General features: G+C 48.4%; 1 protein-coding gene across 9 annotated transcripts in view; it reads left to right on the plus strand.

The window, feature by feature from the left end:
• CHD3 (chromodomain helicase DNA binding protein 3) overlaps window positions 1-19132 on the plus strand; it is an 84054-nt gene that overhangs the window by 1376 nt on the left and 63546 nt on the right. For 3 of the 9 annotated variants that reach the window (XM_053266052.1, XM_053266056.1, XM_053266060.1), the window contains exons 1-5: window positions 63-4037; window positions 4989-5178; window positions 15107-15219; window positions 17298-17471; window positions 18412-18533. In XM_053266052.1, the coding sequence (XP_053122027.1) occupies window positions 3915-4037; window positions 4989-5178; window positions 15107-15219; window positions 17298-17471; window positions 18412-18533 (722 nt within the window). In that variant the 5' untranslated portion in view covers window positions 63-3914. Of the gene's footprint in view, window positions 1-56; window positions 4038-4988; window positions 5179-6316; window positions 6497-14803; window positions 14928-15106; window positions 15220-17297; window positions 17472-18411; window positions 18534-19132 lie in introns of those variants that run through there. The other 6 variants (XM_053266053.1, XM_053266054.1, XM_053266058.1 and 3 more) reach the window with 6 other exon arrangements.

The raw sequence follows: 19132 nt of genomic DNA on the forward strand, positions 1-19132 counted from the left end.
ATTTGTAAACAGCCCTTCCTCCACCTCGTCATGGGGGGGGTTGAGGAGGGGGGGAGGAAGAGGGCCTCTCAGTCACGCGCACGCCCACCCCCTTGCTCCACAGGCGGGCTCCCCCCCCCACTCCTTCTTCCCCAATGAATAAATAAAATAAATACGTGAATGAATAAAAATAAGAAGTCAGTCCCTCAGGTTCCTTTTTGGCACCTCACTTCTGGACCTGATCCTGAGGGCGGGGGCTCTGGTCACTTCCACTTGAGCATTCATTCATTCATTCATTTAATTTATTTGCCATGTTTATGTACCGCCTGATGTGTGCATCTCTAGGCGGTTTGGGGGGGGGGTGTTGTTTGTGTGTGGGATTGTCCCAAATCCACCCCACCCTCTTGGGCCCAAGGGTGGAGACACTGCATGCTAAGCACTGAAGGGCAGGCTTTGGCATTGAGGGATGAGCCGAGTGGGGATGGAGGGCAAGTGGGGTAGTGGGGCCCGGTCAGCTTGGGTAGGAGAGTCGAGGGGGTGCCTTGTGGTTTTGGCATGAGTCACGCATCCCCTGACTTGGGGGTGTGGGTGGGCTGTGCCAGACCAAGCCACACGCCACACATAGGCACTGTGTTGTATGAAAAGTGTGTTCTTGAGGTGACAGGAACAGCTGGCTGCTGCTTGGGGGTTGCGTGCCAGTGCCAAAGCTGACAGGAGCGGAGGGCTGCCTGGCGGCAGGCCTGATGGCCATATTGCAGTGGGATGAGGAGTCTGGCAGGAGTCGTCGGCCTCTGGGTGGTGGCGGGAGATGTGGGGGAGAAGTTCTTTGGTGGTGATGAGCTTGAGGGTGTAATGGCACTGGAGAGGCTGGTCTGGAAATGCTGGGCCTCATGGTGTTTTGTGATATCCGATCCATTGGCAGGGCTTTTGGAAAGGAGTTGGTCTTCCACTGAGCAGGGCCACTGTTACAGGCATTCAGGCCGTGGTGATGGATCCATCTCCATAACTTTACAATTAAAAAAACCCAAAACAGATGAGTAAGAAAGGGAGGATAAAAGGACTCACAAGTGGAACAGCGAGGGCCAGTTCACATGAGGAGATCTGGTACTTGGCAGGAACTCTTGGATGAAGAGGGTTTGACTACACCGTTCAGGGTCACACTCACCATTGTGTTATATGAAGAAACGCAAGTTGGATCACTTCAGAGCCAAATGGGCGATGTCAGGAGTCTAGCTCATTTACTGCAGCACTTCACACAATAATTAAATGATGGGGAAAAATTAATAATTCTTTGACACTTTTGAAATCTTGCAAACTCATGGCCAGATGACTGCTTTTGCCCATTTTGCTCAAGTTACACCAGTCCAACTTTGCTCCAGTATAACTTTGGATATATTTGGGTTTATTTCAAGATGCACTGGTACAGAGGACTTACACCAGATCCTGTGCTCATTAGACCACTTTTTTAAAAAAGGACAGAATTGTATTGTGCTCTAAGTTGGTTTGTGGGGAATAATTTTAAAAAGCGATATCTGAAATTATTGATAGATATAGAGAGAATTTTGGTTTGTTTGCTTATGTTTTAAAAAATAGGAAAAATATTATGATGTAAACAAAGTGAGTAGCTTAATGTTTTTTCTGCCATGCAAGGTCTGTACAGGCAATTTATTGTCCTATACTGTGAAAACTACCACAGGAAGTATTTCTTTAAAAGTAGGGTTCACAGATCTGCAGTGGTAGTTCTGCTGACTGACAGTGACTGTCCAAAGCTTTTTGCATTTATGTAGAATATTTATATGCTGCTTTTCAACAAAGAAGTTCACAAACTGATTTACATAGCGGAAAGAATGAGAAGACGGCTCCCTGACCCAAAGAGGCTCACAGTCTGAAAAGAAGCATAAGGGAAACTCCAGCAGCAGCCCCTGGGAGGTACACTTCTCTGGGCTGAATTGGGATGCAGTGTGGTTAGTTCACAAAATCCCCTCCCTGCCAAAGGGCATGTTGTGAGCTTCACAGGTATACTCAGATACCTTCTGTGGATGGAGCTGTAACACAGGTGTGCTTCCCAGGCCATGCACGTCCCGTGATATGGGTGTGCTAGGCAGTTCTGGAATACTTGGTTTATTCTGTCTCATAACTGCTGGGCTTTTACTATGCGTTTTGGATACATATGACTGTAGCTGAGAAGTGATCCTGACTGCATGAACTGTTTTGCAGTTCCTAAGCAAAACTGGGTGTCTTCAGGTCGTTCTCAGAGGAACAGTAGAATGGATAATGTGATCCTTGGTGCTGTCAATCAACCTTTCTTTGATTTCATTAGATTGTGGACCCTCTGACAACAGATTAATACATTAGTGTTACTTGTCCTTTACCTTCACAGCAGGGTAGGCTATACATTTAAAAGGGACCAGTGGCACCCAGTGGAATGAAGGGGGCTCTCAGCACAGCTGTTGAGAGCCCAAGAAGGCCCACTGCTGCACCTGCTCTCTTCCCATTCCACGGGGGAGGACTGGGCCTAGCCAGCAACTGCCAGCTGGGTGCCCCCCCACCTATCTGGGCATTGGGTGGATGTTGCAGTATTGCAGCCATTTTCTCCTCTATGCCTTCCTTCTCATTCTCTCCTTTCTGCTCCTGAATTTCAAAACTGAGTGCAAAAATGAAGAAGAGGAAGTGCGACAGTATGGCTGCTCACCCACCTGGCTCATCATTGTGGCGGTTCTGTGGCTAGATGGATCAGGGCCACGCTTGCCCAGTGTAAGGGAAGGGAAGCCCACCTATGTAGGAGGAGGCCCACTGGAGGCCACCTTGCCAAGGGCTGCACCAAACTTCTAACTGGTTTGTAAATTATAAATAATATTTAGATTTTTGAATGACCTGTATTTCTTAGCATTCTTGGGGAGCCAGCCCCTCCCCCAGTGGTTAATGGATGGTTTATACCTTTCCAAATTGTAGAACAGCTGTTTTTGCTCATAGGGATCTATATCAAAGCTGGAGACTCCTCTGCAGAGAGAAGAATATCTCAGGTCTTTTTTGTTTTGTTATAGTTAGATTTTTTTTTTAAACCACAGGTGAGGGTGAGTGCTTGAGGCACAATGCTTAAAATGCTTGTTTTTGCCTGTGATATTTTCATTCAGTAACCTGTGTGAGCACTGAGTTACCAGGCTGAAAATCAGTGTAATGGAACACATAACATCTGGATATTGTTCTTATTGGCTGGGGTGTGTGTGTACCTTTTTAGCTCTTGGTTTTGCAGTGCTAATTTTGCAGTGAGCTTTGCAGTGCTAATTTTGTTCTCTTTGCTTATACTTTGCCTAAGGCTGCTGTTCACTAGATGAGACTGGAGAGTTTTTCATACCTGGCTTTTAGTTTGCATCTTCTCCGGAATAGAGGGGGTGTGTTCAGATATTGGCCAAATTTACCCCGAAGTCCCTGTGAGCTATCTGGGAGATAGATAGATAAATAGATAAATTTTTATTTCAGTCATTGACCAGTAAAAGAATACAGTTACACAGACTCAGTGCAAATTTTACAGGCAATATAACAAAACTTAGCCATTCTACATATAATCTTATTGGTGTTTGCTAATAAAAAATCTATCTGGGAGCATTTCACACACAATTGGGGCTTTTCATTGCACGTTAGAGTGTAGCCTAATTTATATCCGGGGTAAAAAAATCCATTTGTGCATCAGATTTTGGGGGGGCAACTTCAAACTTACAGTAAACCTGTTGTCTTGGAAAGCTCTTTTTGATCTATGCAGTGAGAGCTAACTTGGAAATGTTGCAGTGGAACTGCTCCTATTTCATGGGTTGTAGGATGCTCCTTTACAGTTTGCTGTTTTAGTTCTACCTCTGATTAATCTCTTTGACTTTTTTCTTGTACCTTTTTCATGCTGTACTGAAAACTTGAATAAGCATAATGTTTAAAAAAAGAAAATGAAGAAGCTGGCCATGCTCTGTTGTGACGTCTTGGCTTACAGACTCTTGAGGGGAAGCCCTGCTCCTCTCCATTCTGGGATCCTTGAGACTGGATGTGGGACTGTGAGAGCTGGAGGAATGGTGAGCTATGATAAGGGTCAGGGCCACTAGCTGACATGTTCTTCAGGCTCTGCTCTGCCTTTGGTATCAAGTTGAAAGGTGCAGGGATGACTTTCATCTTGAGTCTTCTCTTTGGAGTGGGACTTGGGCCTTCTGGCAGCAGCCAAGAGGTAGTCCCCAACGAAAAGGTGTCAGGATCCTGTGACAGTCAGATGTGGGATAGATGTGGATCCCATGTTGTTTTCACTTGCCTTTTCCTTTAGATTTCACTGTGTTGTGTACAAAATGCTCTGTGATCTTCATATAATACACCCTTTCCACATAGGTTACCATGACTGTGGTCAGGTGAACTTTGAACTCGCATCTTCCAGGCACAAGCTGAATTTGCTGACTCCTGACTGATGCCAGTTCATAGGTTCTGAAGATCTCAGGTTCTTAGCTAAGTTTCTGTATGATGGGCAATTTCCACTTGCCAAGGAATTGAGATTTATGAGTTGATAGCAGTCGTAGCATGACACGGCCTACCTGTTTTCAAACTTTTCTCCATGAAGACTAGAAGCAAATACATGGGGGGGAAAGTTAGTTTTGTGGTGTTCTGATACAACAAAATTGTATCAAACAAAATCCCAGCACAACATTGGCTGTATTTCAGTGATTTTAATTTGCTCATGGTTTTGGTTCCACGGTGGCTGTTGCATGCTGCTTCCTTAGCTGATGTTGGGGATGAGGATGATAGTTCACAAGCAGCAGAACTTGTAGGTTGTCCTGCCATATCTCTCTCTGTATTAGTGGATTCGAGGTTCCTGTGATCTTAAGAGCAGTTCGCAGGCTCATAGAGTACTGTTGGGATCCTAGTACTGTTGAGGTGCCAAAAAGTTACATTGAAAAATGTGCTGATACGTTAATAAAAAAATCCGCTTCATTTTTAAAACATCCACAAAAATCCACTGTTGTGTTTTTGTATCACAACAGCAACCTGGGCCCTGGCTACATGGAAATGAGCATTGCTTGTTCAATTATACAAGAGACAGCAGCAGGTGGGGAAGCTCAAGAAAGGAGACTGAGCTAGTTGCCCAGAGGCAGCAGAAGCAGTGTCAGATGCACAGCTGGGGCAGTACAGAAGGTCAGGCTGTAATCAGGAAGGCACTCCTCAGGGAGGAAAGTAAGTACCTCGAGACAGAAAAATGGCTAGTGTTGACTGGAAGCATAGAGCAAGGGCAAGTGAGGATCGACAACCTGGGAAAAAGGGTGGCCAGGGAGCACCAGGCCATACAACAAGACAAGGAGAGGTTTGAGAGGAAAAGAAAGAAAGGAAACAGTTTAAAACCAACCCTGTTCTCAGGTTTTCATGGACCTCCAATTGCAGATTGCTTTTTTAATTCTGATAGTTCATGCTAAGCTGGGCCAGTCCACCTCTTCTCCGCATCTGCCTCTCACTTGAGCAAGGTGAATTTCTGCCCCCTTAAAATGCAAGGAAGGTTTGAGAGGAAACCCTGGTGCACTGACCTCACCCGGTGACGTACAAGCACAGATCTGCCAGCAATGTGTGCCAACAGTGCTTCTTGCCAGCTGGTGCCCTTCTAGGCTACATTTGGAGCAGTGCAACTGGCAGGGAAACAACCACCCTCTTTCCAGCCACTGGCTAGTGATGGCAGCAGACTGTGGAGCTCTTTGGAAAAGCCAGACGGCTTGGTCTTTGCTTCTTTTTTTTCTTATCAGCTCAACTCTTGAGACACCACAGCTTAGAAAAAAGGTGTCTCAAAATTAGCCCAGCATAGCTTTTTGTGGACAAATCATAGAACTGAGCCATCTCATAAATCTTTCCCTATCTCACCAAATATGCTATTCCCCCCTCCCCCCTCCCTGCATGACTGTTTTTACCCTGATGACTAAGATTTCTCACTAATGGAAATGGCTGTTGTTCTCCTCCATTAACTGACACAGATAAAAGATGCTGTTTCTTTTTTTTCCTTTCTAAATTGGCCATCCATTTATTATTATTATTATTATTATTATTAATAAAATCTAAATATGCAGATACTGTTTGTTGTGAAAGAGATGGCAATTCTACGCAGGGCTGGTCTTCTGTAATTTGTAGTTATGGCTACACATTTACATTCCTCCCCCATTTCCTTTCCAGATCCTTTGTTAGCCTTATATAATATATATTTTCAAGGTAGGGAGTAGAAATGTCACGTGTGTGGAAAATTCTAGTTGATTGCCTGCCAAATATAAGAATCTTCTGCGCATGTGTGCCAATATTATGATTAGGAAAGGGGGGGTGGAGGGGGAAGAAGAATGCGTGGAAGAAGTAGGAGGCAAAAAAAAAGATTGATAGATGGATTAGAAATTGACAAGAGTTGCAGGGAGGGGGTGTCTGATAAGCCTACCCTGATGTATTTCCCTCCCCCCTGTATTTGTCAATTCCATCCCACCAGAAGCGGAAGGAAGGCGGCGTTGTATGAGGGAAATGCAACAAGGTGAATCAGCTTGGAGGATTCAGAGAGAAATGTTGTATTGTCAGAAGGCGCTGTTAAGGTTGTGCCAGATGCAAAATGCAGCCAGCAGAGAAGAGGGAGGGAAGGAAGGATGGGGCCTCAGTGTGGTGCTTATTGCACCAGTATCCATTAATTTTCACGGCATTTGTTACCTGGGGGGTGGGATGCAGATTTTGGAAGGGGGAATTATGTAGCCTTTATTGGCCAGGTTAAATCGAACGAAACCCAAACTGCTTGGTGGATTCAGCGTGGTTGCGTTGCAACGCACAGCCCATGCCAGCATCCCCCAGCTTGAGGGGCTTCCTCTGTCATGGAGGGTTGGCCGCTTCTTTGCTGGCTAAACCCACATTTGCTTTTGCGCCTGTTTTTAATCTGGGGTGTTACAATTAGGGATTCTGCAAGGGAAGATGTGTATTTTTGGACTGCAGTTTGAACAGAGATGTGACCAATCCCTGGGTTGTCTTTGGTGTCTGGCATGCCTGTCTGCCTGCATTGTACAAGTTGGCTGGCCTCAGATAATTAGGGAGGGAGAGGGGGATATGGAGGGTGTGGAACTGGGAAGGTGGGATTGGGCTGTCAGTGGCAACGTCTGGATGTGATTCTCTTTTCCCACAGGCCTGTTTTAGCTCTCGGAGCAGCTCCCATGACTATTTTGAGTTTGGCACCGTTTTACGTGGAGGCTGGGTTGGCGTGAGCGAGGGAAATCTGGCTGGCCAGCTGCAGTGTGGATATAAAATTTGTTGCGGGTGGGGGGGGGAGTGTGTGTGGGGAGAGAAAGGGCTGGATTTGCACCATGTCTGTCGGAGAAAAACTCTGGCTGTGTGTTTACCCACCGAGGGTGGACACCGTGTTATTCCCACGCACGCTGGCGCTCTATGTAGTCAGTGTGCTTAATCTTTGACCCGGAGAAACCCCTCTGTGGGGGCGCGAGAGGGCAGTTTAGCTTCCTGCAGCCCCGTTTAGCCTGCAAGCTCTTGGCAGAGGCTGCTGGCGCAGGGAGCCAATTAGTGCCAGCTGTGATTTATACAGTAGTTTGTTTCCTGTGGCTCGTGGGGGTGAGGTGATGGGAAATGAGCAGAGGGGGCCAGGACAGAAGAGCCTGACAAACACAGTGCCTTGTAGGTCATCCAACAGACATTGGGTGGCAGTGGCGGCAGCTCTTTGCTCCCTGTAGTGGACCTGTGACTCTGGGGGTGAATGTCCCTGTACTGGCTGTGCTCTGGAAGATCTTCTCCAGGCTAGTTCAGATCTCATCCATCACACAGATTTTAAAAATGGCAGGAAATGTCAGAGGCTGCCAAGGTCGGCCAAACTTGACGAAAGCGGCTAACTGCAGCGACCGTGGCAGCTGGAGAGGCAGTGAGGTCTGTGGGCAGTTACGAGGGCCTTGGAAGAGAATCAGCCCTGAATCTGAAAGTGAAACGAAAAGCTGAGCAGAGCCAACAGTAGTGAGACTTGATGTTGTTTGTGGGTTACTTCTCGGGTCTTAACTTGTTGGTCCTACAAGAATGCATTGTGAGATATGGGCCAGCATGGTGTGGTGAGCATGGGAAACTTGGGTTTACTGTTGCCGCTCACTGTGTGGCTCTAGAAGCCGGTTTATACATTAGGGCTAGTCTCATGATAATGATGATTACATATTGCATGCAGTCCCTTCACCCACAGTTTCATGTATCCGTGGTCAGGCAATGGAGACCTGACCTCGGTAGATGTGGTAAAACAAAGGGTTAAGATCTGCGGTACCTCATTTTGGTTGAAGGAGCCATTTTGTGGCTCTTTTACTTAAAAAAATAATAATCCACAATTTTTCATGGAAGATTGGCTGAATTGGGGTTGGGGGGGGCATTGCTGGACAGCTGAGAGCATGGTACATTGCTTGCTATTTCTCCTATTTTTGCCTTTTTCTTATTTTTTTCTTTTTTGCCCTCCAGGAAACTAACCACCCCCACCCCCGTTCCCATTTGTTATCTGCAGCTTCATTATCCATGGTTGTAGGTCAGAACAGAACCCACCACAGATAACAAGGTCTACCTTTACTAGTTCAGGAGCTGTGCACACTCCTGATATTTGATCATGTGTTTGGTAAAAGCAAGGTTGGAGGCACGGAACTTGCTTGTCTGGGTAGGAAGGTTTTTCTTCCTACCTTGTTCTGGAACTGGGGACAGAATCTGGGGAGGACGTGCCTGTCCCACTCAGCTGGGGCTTGACAGACGAGCAAGCTCCCTGCCTCTGACCTTATTTTTATCTAACGCGTGAACAAATACTGGGAACGTGCACAGCTCCTGAACGAGGGTAGGAGGCTTCTCCTACCCTAGTTCTGATAGTGAGGACAACCCTATTATGTAGAAGGAGATTGTAGCATTCTGGATTTTACACTTCAGACTGCAAGTGGGTGGGCATCAGTGCTAATTTTTTTCATCTGTGTTCGGAATGAGTTTTATTCTGGGTGGCAGTCTGCTGGTGTGTGTACGTATATACAGAGTGGGACCTTCCCAATTCAATCTGAGCGGGGTCTAAAATTAACTGAGCAGACATTTTTTAAATTTGTGCGCGCGTGAGTATGTGCGTGCCTTAGACAGAACACTGGTGCGCACATATTTCTGAATGTTCCCCACCTAAAAAAACCCCATGTCTATAGTAAGTTAGCACATCAAGCTCTGTGCTAATTTACTGCATGCAGGGAATTTTACTTTTGCACACGGAAGTGTATTTTAATGTGTCCACCCACCCACCTGCAGTCTGAAGCAACTGCTTAGCTTGTAACAGATTCTTCAGTTTGGTCAGCCAGCTAAAATGAATGTTATTGTTAGCTCAATGCAGGTGTTATTTTGAAGATAGCATTCTCCCCTAGCTAAAAATAGGCAAATAAGGTATTGGATGGAAATCAGTTTAGCTTTATGTCTTTAACCTAAAAGAGAGTTAAATCTCCTGCAAGTCCCAGAAAAGAAATTGCTCCAATTAAAAAATAAATAAGAAACTATACCTATTTTATTGGCTGATAGGGTCAGCCATCAAAATAAAAAACAAAAACCCAGAAAGGACTTTTAGCGGCTGACCCAAGAGAGGGTATTTCCAATTTTAGAAGCCTTGAAGTTTCCATTTGAAGTATGCTACCATATTCACTGTCCAACTTGGTATTCTTGTCTTTGGACTTGGCTGAATGAAATGTAATTGTTTCAGCTGACTGGTGGCAACATAGGGTGACTCAGGTTAAAAATATTTCAACATCAGCAAATCCACCTTTGATCATCTATTGGCCCAAAGACCTAGGAGCTGGAGAAAGTTTATGAAGATGGCAAAGTTTGTTTCTTAGTTTTTTACATTTATATCCTACTTTTCCTCACAAGAACCCTGTGAGGTAGGTTAGGCTGAGAGATATGCAACTGGCCCAGTCACCTAGTGAGTTTCATGGCTGAATGGGGATTTGAACTTAGAGGTCTCCCCGGTCCTAGTCCAACACTCTAACCACTGCACCACACTGGCTCTTTGTTCCCACTTTTTGTAACTGAAATGGGAATGTGAAACTGAAACCTCAAAGTCAAAGGCTTTAGAGGAGGCCTGGAAATTGGCTGTGATGAGGCTGGGCCCAATTATGTACATGCTCTTTGTTTAAAGAGTGATAAAATTCTGATAAAATTGATGAAAATAACAAATAATAAGAGACAAAAAAAATGAGTTTCCTCCCATTGCCTTGATGGCTTCTCCTCCTCTTTCTCAATTGGTGGTTCTGTTGGCTCTGTGAGGGGAGGAGGGGACTGATCCCAACTGGAGAAGCTGCAGCAGGTGGAGGGAGTGATGATGCCATCGCCAGCACAAGTGTGAGCACAAGCAGGTGTATCTCTTCTTGTGTATGTATTTTTGGGGGATGACTGCATAAAATATCACCCTTGCCCCTGCCACCCACAACAGCTAGGTTTGAGTCATTTTGTGTTCTCTTTCCTTCTCCACATCCATGACGGCCCATTATCATGTGCTGAGCTTTGCTTGTGCACATCTCAGTGACTGGCTGCTACTCACTTGTGCTACTTGGGTGGCCAGCTGAACCTCAGACCCAAACACACCACATTGTTCAGCACTGCCCTTGTGATCCCTTGTTTAGCCCCTCGTGTCTCCCTACAGCATGGGGTCTCCTTGCAGTTCCTGAGAAGACAAGCTCATGGTGCAGGGGGATGAGGAAGGAGAGGCCCCCTTCCTTCTTCCTTTGGAGAGGCTGATTGTTGTAACCTATGTCCCAGTTTTGTACAAATCTCAGGCCAGCTTGTGTGAGGGAAGAAATTGAGCGATTTGCACCAGGAGCTGTAGGATAAACTGATTTGTATTTGTTGCATTTGTACTCCACCTTTTCTTCCAGGGAACCTGGAGCAGTGCCTGGGACTAGGTGGTGATCCTGATAATCTCGAATCCAGGCCTGGGCAGGCATAGAACTACTTAGCTTAAGCCAGGGGTTCTCAACCTTGGGCCCCCAGATGTTGCTGGACTACAACTCCCAGCCTGGGAGTTGGTCTCAGATCGTGATCTGAGGGCACCTGATACAGCCACATTGCTGAAGCTAAGCAGGAGGTGGTGTGGTCTGCCTGGATGAAAGACCCATGTATGCCACCTTTGGGGATGGGGCTGTAGTTCAGTGGCAGAGCATCTGCTTTCCATTGAGAAGTTCAGTCTGTGGCAGTATCACAAGTTAGGAAAGACTTCTAGGAAAGTCTAGGGTGAGGAAAGACTTCTGCCTGAAACCTCAGAGAAGCTGCTGTCAATCAGTCTAGACAATACTGAGCGAGATGGACCGATGGTCTGACTCGGTATAAGGCAGTTCCCCATATTCTTATGTATCATCCTCGGTCTTTGGCCATTGTGTCTGGGGATGATGGGAGTCGTAGTCCAACAGAGCAGGGCACCCAAGCTTGAGAAACTCTGCCTTAAGCAATACAACCTAACTGTTCTCTTGACCCAAGATGAGAAACTGAGGTTGAGAGATTTGCTAGAGACCACACAGAAAACTATTGAGTTCCCTGCCACAATATCTGGTGATGGCATAGATGGCTTTAAAAGGGGATTGGACAAATCTGTGAAGGCTATGAACACTGATGGCCATGTGGCTCCCCCGTTCAGAGGCCATATTCCACTGAATACCAGTTCCTGGGGTGGGGACAGCAGAGGAGGCTTGCTATGAAGCTTTGCTTTTGGACTTCCCAGAGGCATCTGGTTTGTCACTGTGGGAAGCAAGACACTGGAGTAGGCAGACCTTTGATCTGATTCCCCAGGGCTCTGCTTGTCTTCTTATGCTCACCACAGGCCCTTTGCAGAGTGGGCTTGAACTCATATTTTCCAGCTCCCTGTCCACTGATGTGTGCTCGTAGAGTGCCGGAAGGGATACCATACACCAGTGATCATTGCTATCTTTCAGCTGGGAGCCACTTTGAGAAAAAGCCTTCAGTGTAAGAGCCACTCTCTGAAGTGCTGCGCTTTCCTCAGAGCCAGGGAGGAGCCCTTTAAGAGAGAGAGAGAACCCCGTTGAGCCCCAGCGCCATCTTGGATGGTGTTCATGGAGTGCTGAGAAGTGTCATTCTTCCCAGAGTGTTTCCCATAGGACTCTATGGGGAAAGCACTCCATGTGGGCTTCCACAAGGTTGCTGGGGCTTGAGAGGACTCTGTTTCCCTTAAAGGGGGCTGTGCAGAGTATTTGGCTTTGGCCACAGCTTCACACAGGCCTAATCAATAAATAGGGAGCCACATTTAGGGTCGTTGGGAGCTGAGCTGCCATTGGCTCGTGGGCCTTGCGGTGAAGAACACTGCGCTATACTGCAGGCAGGAAATGGCTGGTTGAGGGAGCCTTGGAGTAGCCTTGGTTTGGGAGTACGTGATGAGCAATTATTGATACAGGATTTTTCAGTGTACAAAATACTTTGCTGTTCTTATTTTATCCATGTGGCAACCAACTTTATGAAATAGTTTAGGCTGAGATGGGCCCAAGGTCACCCAGTGAGCCTTGTGGATTGGCACTTGAACCTTAGATGGATGGGGCCCCCGGCTTTACCTCCACAGGGATGGTTTCTGGTCATTGGGACATCAAAAAAGCCCAGCTAAGGGCGACTGAGGTCTCATCAAGCCTACAGGCAGGGCAGGAAGTCAGTACCCATAGGACCATATGAAGCTGCCTTATATGAAGTCAGACCATTGGTTTATCTAGCTCTGTATTGTCCATTTGGACTAGCAGCTGCTCTCCAGAGTTTAGGCAGGATTTTTTCTCTCCTGGCCCTATGGGAAATGCCTGGGATTGAACCTGGTGTGTGTGTGTGGGGGGGGGTACGCTTCTGCATGCAAAGAAGGTGCTCTCTTTCTATGCTCCCTCTCCTAGCTATGCTCCCTCTCTTAAGTATATCCCTCCTACATCCTTCTGGGAACAGGGCTAGAACCAGCCCCCTTCAGCTCTCCGGCCACCACCAGGCCACCCGGAAGCCTGCTTCCCAGTGACTGGTCCCTTTCACCTATGATTCTGTGCTATCCAGTTTCAATGGGCTTGAGCCAGCTGAGTGCTTTGCACCTCTCCACGGCTGTTGTCTTCTCTCTTTTTTCGGCCAGTGTCAAATGCAACCCAAGAAAGGCTCCTGTTGCCCTGGATTTGGACAAATGGTGACAATGCCTGACATATAGGCCTTTCTGGTTTGGGGAAAGGTTTTTCCGAGCATTGGCACTTAGCAAGGTTACATCCCACATTAATCACAGCCAGGTTAACGGCCAGACTCTACTGTCTCCTTCCCCGCCCGCCTTGTCTGGCAAGACAAGAGAAATCGCTCAAGGGGGCAGAGTGGCTCTGGAGCGTCTAATTACCACTGAGCTGGCTGTCCTGTGATATTAACGAGGCAGCGGCGTGTGCAGGCTCCGTGTGCGGCTTGCGGTAGATAGAGCCTTCCTCTGTGCACTGAGGGGAGCAAGAGGTTGAAAAGCTGTCAGAGAAAACGCAGAGGATTAATAGTCCCTCCTCTGTCTTAATATACTGAGTAATTTTGGTTGATGCCGGCGGAGTCACTCCTGATTTACAACAAGTGTGAACGAGAGGGGAGTTGGCCCGGGTGACACCTATTAAGGAGTTATGCCTTGTTGCTACCCTGGCTGCATAGCAGTGTGGCTGTGACAGTCAGCTCCCAGCTAGCCTTGGGGAATCCTATTTTTTGAAAATTCCCAGCCTGCCCCATTCCTAGGGCTTGGGGGCGAGTTGCAGTCTGCAAGCCCCATGCTTTGTGGGACTGGAACATTCTTGGGCTCTTGTGAGCCCCAGGTTTTATGTTGACCTGCTGGGAAAGAAGAGCTGGAAGGGAAAGGTGGTAATGCTTGAGAAGAACATTGGGCAGCCAGAGCAGAAGTTCAGCTGGGGAGGCTCTGGCAGTGCATCCCTGGAAGCTGCAGGCTAGGGTTGGGAGAAATAGAGAAGAATTGGCAGCCCAGGTAGCTGCAGGTGCAAGGGAGCAAGAGAGAGGGTTTGTGATAGTCATATGTTGGGGCCGAGCCATGGACTTCAGTCAAGGTAAAGCCAGGAGCCAGAAAATGAGCCAGGAATCAAATGAGAGGAGATGTTGGCCAGGCAAGGTCCTAGCCCCCAAAGGAAGCTTTATTTGATCCCCAAAATGTGGCATACTGCAGCTGGGTGCCCCCCCCCCACAACTGAGCTGAAGATTCCTGATTCCAGTTCCAGGGATTCCTGACATGTAGGAAGACTCAGGATGCTGCTTTGAGGCATAGGAATGTCAACCTCTCCTGGCACGGAGCTTTGTCAGTCAACTTTGGCAACAAGATGGGGGAGAAGGTGCCCTCCTGGGCTGCATTTGCAAGAACAATTTGCAAGAATGGCACCCACCCACCATTCGGACTTCCTGTTATTCCGTAGGACATGCCTTTTTTCCGTCCTCATACAACCCTTCTGTACGAGAGTACATTGCTTGCCTTTCCCACGTGAAGTGAAGTTACATGAGACTCAATCCAAGTTCAGCTCTCCTGCTGCGTGGGTGGGTGAGGTGGAAGCCCTAGGGGCCGCTTCCCAGTTCTGCCGTCTGCCTGGCTTTGTCTTTCAACTCGCAGCCTTTCTGGCTGGTGTGCCATATGTGCTCCTAGCTTCGTATGCCAAAGGGCCAGCCCGCCCCTTCATGGCTTCAAGTGGTTTTTGAAGTGAAATGAGCCACGGTCTTTGGGGAAGTTCCTGAGGGGATTATAATCTGTGCCCATGAGCGTCTCAGGAGAGCCAGAGCAGATGGCAGCTCTTCTGACCAAGGCGGGTGGGGCTGGGGGGGAGCCAGGCGGGATAAAGAAGGAAAACCTGAATCATCAGGACAACAAAGGATAGAAATGACTGCGCCTGCCTGGACCATGGGGGAACTCCGCAAGTGCTCCCAGCTTGTTCTGGCATGGCCCTTTCAGCACATTGGTGAGACTCACTGGCAGAGGACGCAATGTGAGGACTGGAGGGTGGGCAAGAGAGAGGATAATGGTTTCAGCCTGTGAGCGAGCTTGGAATGGTCGCTGTCCAGAAGCAGGAAGCGGACGAGTGAATTCTTTTCTCTTTCTGCCTGTCTTTGGTGCCTCCCCTGCTCCACCCCCCTTCAGACGAAGAGGAGCTGCGCAACTTGGAGAGCCCCCTTGTTGTCAAGAAGAAGAAGCGAGGGCCCAAAAAGCAGAAAGAGAACAAGCCAGGGAAGCCCCGGAAGCGTAAGAAATTAGTAAGTTGGCTGAAGAGAAGAGAACTTCTCCCTGTCTCCAGGAGGGGTGGGCTGGGATGGGGGAGGTATTTCTTGCTTTGCGGGGAGGGAAGGTGAGGGCATTTATAGAGGTGATTGGGGCTGTGGGGGGCGGAGGGCAGCCATGAAAGGCATCAAGCTGCACAGAGTCAGCGCTGGGTGGGATTCCTTTATGCACAGCATCCAGCACCAGGACTGGAGTGCCAGTGAGGAACAAGTAGCAGAGCTTGCTTTCCTGCAGGCATGGCCCAGCCCGACCCCAGCAGCACCACCAGCTAGTTGGTTTTTGGACTTATATACCCCTACCAATACAACTCTGAATTTAAGACAAGCCCCTTTAAAAATAGAGGTGAAATACAGGTTATACCTAAAGTCACCCAAAACAAAGAAGACTCTGAATGTAAGAAGACCCCCTAATTTCTAATATCAGAGAACATAGGGGAAAACCTAGTCTTGGGTTCAGGTAAATACGGTGGTCCTGATGTTGCCATTGTTAGAGCCTGCAGAGGCAGGATCCCCTCTAGGACACGATCCAGCTGGGTGGGTTGGTACCCTCTGGAGTGGGTGGGATGAATGCTCATTGTTATTTTTGACACGGTCCCCACCCCTAGAGACGGAAAAGAGGGGACAGCATTGCAATAGTTTCAGCTTTCAGCATGTTCTTGTGCTTGTATTGTCCTGACCACTGAGCCAGCAGAAGCCAAATTTGCAATGGTATTTTAGATGCTTTCAAAAGTTTTTAAATCACAAAAACAATTATAACATTTTATCGATGTTGTCAGAGGAATGGAAATGAGATTTGGCAGGAGTGGCCGCCAAAGATTACTCTGTGGAGAGAGGACAACCATTTGTTCATTGTCACCCTGACCCTGACCCTTTCCTCTGTGCAAAAAGGACTGCAATTTCACCCTAATAGTTTGAGGGTAGGGATACAGAAGAGATGATAACACAGAGAAAGTTCTCAGTGCAACAATGCAATCACTTATTTTCCATCTCTGGGGTGGGGGAGGGGGTGGACTTTGCCAGAGATCTCTATGGGCATTCATCCCCTGAGATGGTACTGAAGGCCCAAAGTTGTGGACCTGGCTCATGGCCTACTCCTTATTGAGGTTTGTGGTGGAGCTAATGGAACAGTACAAGGGGTCTATGTTTTGTTGGGGCAGGACAGAAGCTAGAAACTGTGCTACTCATCGGTTTTTCTCCTTTTTGAAGAGAGTGTGCTGTTTGTCCAGTAGGGATGTGCGCGAACCTGTTCGGAGGCCCTCTTACAGGCCTCCAAACAGGTTCAAAAGACCAGAAGTTCGAAGGCGGTGGGGGGGATGCCATTAAGGACTGGGGAGGGTGCTCTTAAACCCACCCCCCTCCACTGTGTTTCCTCCACTGACACTGCAGTTTAAAAGGGTCCAACGGGTCGGCAGCATACCTCCCTGCCGCCCCGTTGCCTCCTTGGACCAGGAGTGACCGGAAGTACCCAGTGCGCATGTGCACAAGCAAGCGTGATGTACGCGCATACGCTCCCGATGTGCGCATGCGTGTCAGGTACTTCTGGTCACTTCTGGTCTGAGGAGGCAACGGGGCGGCAGGGAGGTATGCTGCTGCCCCACCAGACCCTTTTAAACTGCAGCGCTGGCGGGGCAAACTTAGCTGGGGGGAGAGCACCCTCCCCAGTCCTTAAAGGTATTCCCCCTCCACCCCTGAGCCACCCCCCGCCAGTTTCATGCACATCCCTATTGCCCAGACCACCACTTTTCTCTTGCACCAGCCACAGGGAACTGTGGAGCTCTCTCTTAGTAGCCTACACCTCCCTGGGGAGTCTTACTTTGTAATCAAAAGGTTTTCTGCCTGCGGCTCCCTGCTAGTGAATCAGCTCTTGTCAAGGTTTTACGCTTTTTTTTTTGGTGGGTTCCTAGAGCCCAGAGTCTGTTTACTCAGCTAAGCCCCTTTATTACGCACTAATGAACAGGCTGCCCTCCTCCTGGCACGGCGGCTTCTCGTGCCCAGTTGGAAGGGCTGTCGCTAATGAATGCTAATCATCTTGCTCTCTGTCTTTCTCTTGGCAGGTCAGCGAGGATGAGTTTGAGTCAGACCGAGAGGACTATCGGGCCAAGTCAGAGAGCGGTGGCAGCGATTATGGAGGAGTGGGGAAGAAGAAACGCAGGAAGCACCGGGAGAAGAAGGAGAAGAAGACGAAAAGGCGAAAAAAGTCAGAGGAAGATGGAGTGCAAAAGCCAAAGGTAGGGGTCCTCTTGATCTGGTCTCGATCTGCTCAGGTTGGCTGGGATGGGGCAAAACAGTAAGTGGACTGCTGACGAAGGGGTACAGCAGAGCCCCCATCTGAGTTCCCAGTCCTAGCACTCCCCTCTCTCCATGCTCTTCCCACCCTGCTGCTTACTGGGCAGTGGCAGCAAAGAGGAGATGACCGAAAGCCAATACCAAACTCTCACCCCATAGTGTGCTGCTTCTAGATAGTCCCAAATAAACAGGAACTCTCATCCATATGCTCTCATTAGTTCTGCCTTCTGGAAAGGACCACATGCCAGGGAAGATGAGCAGGGAAGAGGGACCCAGTGAGAGAATGCAGAGCCACAAAGTCTAGTAGGGCGCTTTGATATTTTGCTCAGGGACTGCTTGGAGACCTTAAAACCATGTTGCCTAAACTATTGAAACCTCAAGTGCAGGTCCCTACCCCGCTTCTGGATTAAGACTGAAGATACGCCTCGCTCTATAGTAGATCTATATGAAATATAATTATAGATACAGTATAGGTCTTTTCTTGATCAGCTGCCAGACCAGAGGGCAACTGCAGGGCTGCCCAGTTCTTGCAGTCTCCTAGTGTCCCCCCTTCCCTGTCCCCAGGCAGTTAGGGCTCAGAGATGGAGCTGTGATGTTGGAGGTGCTGGTGGGATCCCTCTGTCCTGTGTAGCTAAGGCTGCCTTGGGACTTTCCTCCGTTCTTTGAGAAGAGGTCACTTGCCCACGGGGGGTGGGGGGGGGAGAGAGAGAGAGAGAGTTTTCAGTGCTTCAGTGGACGCAGCCTGGTGGGTGCGTCCAACTTGGGGGCTTACTTTTTCGCTGCACAGGTCATCTCTGCTCACATCATGCTTGCATCACACATTTTGGCAATCCCTGCCTTAAAAGATTAAAAATGTCCTGAATGTTTCCTGTTCCTTTGAAGGTGGAGCAGAAATCCTCAGCTCAGTTGCTCATGACTTGGGGGCTGGAGGACGTGGATCATGTCTTTACTGAGGAGGATTACCACACCCTGACCAACTACAAAGCCTTCAGCCAGTTCATGAGGTGGGTTCAGTGATGCATGGACCTCTAGCTATGGGGACCTCTTAATTTTAGCGGAACCAAACCAGACACACACACCCCGCCCAATCCAGAGGCCTCCTTTCTGAGAGCAGGGTGAAGCAGGCCACACTCACTGGATGGGGCTGTAGCTCAGTGGCTGAGTATCTGCTTTGCATGCATCAGGTCCCAGATTCAGTTCCTGGCAGCATCTCCAGGTAGGGCTGGGAAAGATTCCTGCTTGAAACCTTAGAGAACTGCTGCCAGCCAGTGTAGACAATACTGAACTAGGTCGACCAAGGGGCTGTCTCGGTGTCAGGCAGCTTCTTATGTTCTTATATGCTCTGGTCATGTTCACATAAGAACCCCTGGGAGTATGTCTCTTTGAAGAGCATTCCTCCCGACTCTCAGAATGGCACAGGGGTGTGAATGGCTATTCAGCTGAAATAACTGTTTGTGTGAAGGTGGCCTCTATTAACCGACTGGAGGGCAGAAAGCAAGTGGCACAGGCAAACCCTGTGCATGTCCTGAAGATGCTGTGCGCCAGCTCCACATCTCTCTTTCCGAGCTCACGAAGGTCTTGGAGAGCCAAACAGCTCAGCATC

The sequence above is a fragment of the Hemicordylus capensis genome, chromosome 6 (genome assembly GCF_027244095.1).
Source record: "Hemicordylus capensis ecotype Gifberg chromosome 6, rHemCap1.1.pri, whole genome shotgun sequence".
NCBI lineage: Eukaryota > Metazoa > Chordata > Lepidosauria > Squamata > Cordylidae > Hemicordylus > Hemicordylus capensis.